This window comes from Bidens hawaiensis, unplaced genomic scaffold (genome assembly GCF_021521415.1).
Source record: "Bidens hawaiensis isolate Kalapana, Puna unplaced genomic scaffold, B.hawaiensis_p1.1 tig00031459_1, whole genome shotgun sequence".
Lineage (NCBI taxonomy): Eukaryota > Viridiplantae > Streptophyta > Magnoliopsida > Asterales > Asteraceae > Bidens > Bidens hawaiensis.
In genome coordinates, this window is record NW_027495300.1 from 231,639 (window position 1) to 236,895 (window position 5,257).

A 5,257-nucleotide genomic window follows, 5' to 3' on the forward strand; every position below is an offset into this window, starting at 1 on the left:
GACTCAAAATATTGACTTCCTTTGACCAAGCTCCGTCTTGAAAACTTTATCACACCAGGTGCAAGAAACACCAAATTCTTTGAGTTTTGTAACGCATAGTTTATAGACTCTTCATAGTGCCACCCTCGAGTTACAAGACGAGGCCAAACGGCTGCCCAGAAGAACTCTTTTAGCCTCGGTTTGCTTAATCCGATCCTATCCTTCAAAATATTAACAATTTCTTCTGTTTTTAGAGACGAGCATGTAGTTTGAACTTTTTTGCTTCTTAAACGCGTTCGGGTCTTGATAGTAAGGTCTTGTTTTCCTTTGCCAATGGCTACTGCTTATACCAGAAGATCGAGGCCCATTGTATCCCTTAAACTGAATACATACTTCTCAAACGAAAGTTTTCCCTCCCCGAACGTTTTAATAACCTGCAAGAAACCATATTTTAGTAACTTATTTTTCTTGAATATGTTTAGTAAATTATAACTTAAAAGTACCTGTGTCAAACTAGCTTTACATTCGTCCGTGACATTAGAAAGTAACCGAGACAAAAGCTCATGTAGTCTCCACCCATTGAAAATCTTTTTTCCAATGCGAACTCGTTTCTTCCGATACAATGACCAATTTTGGTGTTCACTGCTTTTATAAAACTTCCCATAGTAATAAGATAGTACATTTGGCAGCCCTTTGTTCCTCATGAACTTGTTCACAAGGCGAAAATTTTTCCCAAATATATATAAACCAAGAATAAAACTATCATGTTCAATCGCACTCCAAGATTCTTTACTTGTTGAGAAAGCAGCTGCAAGCAAATCGTCGTCTGTTCCACAACTAACAATACCAGATTTACCCTTTGCATGTGCTTCAGTCTCCATGCTTTCTTCCTTGCTCTTATATACCTTCATCAGTTGGTACCGCTCGTTTTTTGTCATTAAAGATGGGATTTGTGCCTGATATTCAACACCAATCTGCGTGGTCTTTTGTGGCTCCCCAAATATGTTACCAGCAGCAGAATGCTGTTCAGAATGGAGCCAATCGACTCGTTTATCAACATCGTCAGTATCTTTATCCATTTATCTACAACCAAACACAAAAAGATACAACTTTGTTAGCTTCGATTTTCAATCAAAACATAAACAACATGATTTCATCATACAAGGGGATAAAAACTAAGGGTTCTGCTAGCTATTAGTACACCACCCCAAAAATGAATCCTACACTACATACTTGTCACGTCATACGGCCCATATGCCTTTTGTGAGCAATCACACCAGTCATTTCTTTTCCAGTAAACAAATTATACGACTTGTATGACCTTTTCCTCTACATCATACATTCCCTATAAGGCCACCGCAGTGGGCGACGAATCAGGGCGGCAATAGACGAGGAAGGGCAAGAACCACCCCCCCCCCCCGGAGATTTTGGGGGCGATGGGGGGGGGGTGTTATTGTCGCCTGCTTGTTTTGTATATATATTAATATTATATATGTTTGTGAGTGTGAATGTGTGATATATATATTGGGCTACAATACTACTACACCCCTAAAACAAAAACCCACCCTTTGCTAACTGGCCGTCACATGGCGTACAACGCCCCATTTTGTAGCCCCTCCGCTACACATAGCCTAAGGCTATGCGGGTCGTATGGCACGTCTGTGGTGTCTAAATAGCACATAAGTGGTGTTTGTATAGCAGGTAAAAAGACTAATGGCAACCTAAATTTCCCCTCAAAATTTGATGCGATTTAGATATCTTTGATCCACAAAACAGATTAATATGTTAAAGTTTATGTTGAAAATATTTATTATACTCAAGGGATTATGATGTTATGTTGTTCCGTTAACAACATAAAACTAAAAGAGTTAAGCATAAGCATAAGATCCATGTTGAACCAAATAACACGAAAGAGTTACGATGATGAAAAATGAAAGAAACAAAGACATAAACATGTGGTTGATGATCAAGAAAGAACTAAACCTTTGTAGATTGGTGTGTTCCAAGTGAACAAGTTGTTCTTGCGATTGCAGAAAGACGAGAGAACCCAAACCAAAGAAAGAATGTGTTGTGTGTTTTAAAATAAAAAGAGACGACTAATCGGCTTTTGTTTGGGTGGATTTCATGAGTTTTGTGTATTTGGGGAACTCGCGACAAAAACAAATAATATTTGTGTTTGTTTATGTTCATTTATTTAAAATTTAAATTAACAGTTAATTTAAAGTTATTTAAAGTTTAATGAACATAATTGAAGATAAATGAGCATTAATAAACACACTTAAATAAACACAAACAAACAAATATAAAACATTTAGTTGATGATTCATCCAAAAATGAATAAATAAACAAACGAAAAAAAATAAACATTTTGTTCATGTTCATCTGTTTATTTGAACGAACATAAACGAGCTTTTCACGAATAATTCACTAAACGTTCAGTTCATTTACAAACATACATTTGACCAACATTTTCTAAATATTTTTCTTTAGATCGGAATAAGATGTTTATTATTTGTAATAATTATTTAATTTAAACATGAGAAATAAATGCTTCCAAATGAACTTTTTAAGATTATAGAGGAACACATGATATATCTACAAAGTTTTAATCTTCTTCCTTCAACCCAAATTTCCATTTTAACAACTTGTTTAATTTTTCCTAAACCCTTATTTCTTTCATGACTTTATAATAATTTTATATAATAAAACCAAAACATATATAAAAAAAATCAAAGACACTATGAGCAGTAGCTGAAGAAACACTAATTGACCCCGGGCAGATTACGGATAATCTGGGGGTTAAATAGATGTTTCCCACGAGGGTTATGTCCGGCAAAGATGGTTCTTCTGATAACCTGCAAAACAGACACCGTGAGCTCGTCACTGAGAAGGGGGGGTACCTCCTTGTGACCCCCTCCGGCGTGAGAATCAGACTAGATTGCTCTTGAATATAAGTGTATATTAAGAGATTGCTAGAAAAGATAAGATGTGATAAGGTAATGTAATGTGTCCATACCATTCCAAGGTGTTGGAGTATTTATAGCCGAAGGTAGGTTTCCAAGCAGGTACAGCCGGCTGAATAGTATTCCTGTTCTGCCAACTGTGGGCTACGCACGTGCCATGCTGGAGGTTGGTGGGTAGGCAGCGGCTGATAGTGACCAGGCCGGCTGTGTACTATTCCTGTTCCACCAACTGCAGGCTATGCACGTCCTCCGACAGGTTGGTGAGTAGGCAACGGCTGATAGTGACATACAGTACAAGAGCGTGCTGCTCGTCATACTGTTGTCAGTGAGCTGTCATATCTTTGGTCAGATCTTTTGTCCATACCTCGTCAGGTAGAGTACAAAAGATCCTCCAGTATCGTACGGACTGGCTCATTTGTGCGGGAGTGTTCCCGGCTTGCTCACTCCTTCTTCAGGTGACATTACTGAATTATTTAAGAGTTAAGTGTCTTGTGCGTGTAGCCTCGCTGCGCGGGTAGCCTTCCCTGATGGCTAGTATCCGTTGCTGCGGGAACAGGCGGAGTACGTCGACCATTGGGAGGCTTTTCCTGCGGGAACAGCTTGCGTACTGCGCGTAAGGACGTCACGTCTCTGAGCATGGTGGGTCCTGCGGATCCAGTTGGTTTCTGCGCAGACGTCTCTTCAAGGTGTCTTGCAAGTTTAGCCTTTGCGCAGACGTCCCTGTTGAAGGTGAGTCTTGCGGGTTCAACTGCGCAGACGTCCCTCTTTGAGGTGAGTCTTGCGGGTCCAACTGGGCTCTGCTGGGACCTACCTCTTCAAGTCCCCCCAGTCCAATGTTCTTCTCATGAATTGTTAATAAGTGAGGTGAACTTTTGGACTTAAGCAAAGGGTTTAGTTTTAAGGTTTCCATGGGGATTCTTCCCGCGGAAGTCCTAATGTCACGTGCAGAAATTCCCGACTTTTCTGCTTGATCTTTGGGTATGATGCGGGTAGGTCTGTAACCTCCTCGCAAGTCAGGAGCGTTGAGTTCCACTTGTATAGATTCTCCATGAGGTTTAGGTAGTTTTGAACATAGTGATCAATTATGTTAAAACAACCAATTCCATCTTGGAGCTTCAAACAATCTAGTTCTCGACGTTCCCGCTATGCGGGGATGTTATTCCCGTTTCCGCAAGCATGGCTCAGAAGATCCTTCTTGGTTTCAATTCCCTGCGGAGTGCTAGGTATGTGAAGGGTTTCGCCTTGACACTGTACCCGCACTCGTCTTATAGTTACTTTACTTCCAAGGTATTCCTGGCTTCAATTCCCTGCAGGTGCTAAGTATGTGAAGGGTTTTGCCTTAACACTGTACTCGCACCTGTCTTATAGTTACTTGGTTGCCAAGGTAAGGGGTATAGTCCCGCTTACTTTTGAATCTTTTTGAATCTTTTTGAAATTCGAAGAGTTGGTGAAAGGATAAGAACAGTCCAAACTGTTGAAACGTCGTCCGACGGTTTCTTCTGACAGTGTCAGGACGTGCAGGAAGTTATGACGACGTGACAGTATATGGTCATTCCAGACGCTTTTTCAGGCGCGTGGGCGCGAGTTTTCGGGCGCGTGGCCGCGAAGTTTACGGCACGCGTCCTGTCAACAGCTGTTGCCAGCTTGCTTTTTCCACGTGTCATAGTTTCATTGCACCATCGTTTTCCTCTCTCTTCCGCATTAAATTCATCGCATTCATTGCGATGAGTATATAAAGGGAGGCGAGGTTGCATCTCAACTCACAGTTTCACCTCTCTTCTTCTTCTAAACGATTTCCGGCGAATACTCTAACTTTTATGTCAAGCATTCTCCTGAAATCGTTCTTGTTTACATCCCAAACATGTCTTCTCATGATCCTGAGGTTACTGTCGAGGAGTCCGATGTATACCTCGAGAATCCGTCGTCCACGTCGGACAAGTATGACAAGAGTACTGCTGGCGAGTGCCAGTGTGCTCTTCCGGTCGACCTCTATCAGTACGTCGTCAGGAAGTTCATGCTCGAGCCTTTCGAGCCTGAGTTTCCTGCACCTCATCAGACGGTGTACGATGCCCCCAAGGGCAATATAGGGGTGTACGCTGCATTCTTCGTCTATGGGAATCTCAGGTTCCCATTGACGAAGTTTGTATACCGTGTTCTGGAGAGACACGGTGTGCATCTGACTGAGGTACACCCAATGGCGATCGCCAAGATCCGCCATTTCGAGTGGGTGTGTCTCATTCTGGGTGTGGAGCCCCATGTTGACCGCCTGATGACCTTCTATTCCTGGAGGTGCATCCAGGGGTGGTATACCTTGG

At 41.8% G+C, this 5,257-nt stretch overlaps 1 protein-coding gene across 1 annotated transcript; it reads right to left on the reverse strand.

Annotated features, from left to right (window-relative positions):
* Positions 1-201: 201 nt before the first annotated feature.
* Positions 202-1,074, reverse strand: LOC143582124 (uncharacterized). The gene is made up of 2 exons (XM_077064754.1): positions 483-1,074; positions 202-413 (listed from the first exon to the last, which is right to left on the reverse strand). The coding sequence occupies exons 1-2, from the start codon at positions 1,056-1,058 to the stop codon at positions 324-326; spliced, it is 666 nt and encodes a 221-aa protein (XP_076920869.1). The 5' UTR covers positions 1,059-1,074; the 3' UTR covers positions 202-323.
* Between the last annotated feature and the right edge of the window lie 4,183 nt (positions 1,075-5,257).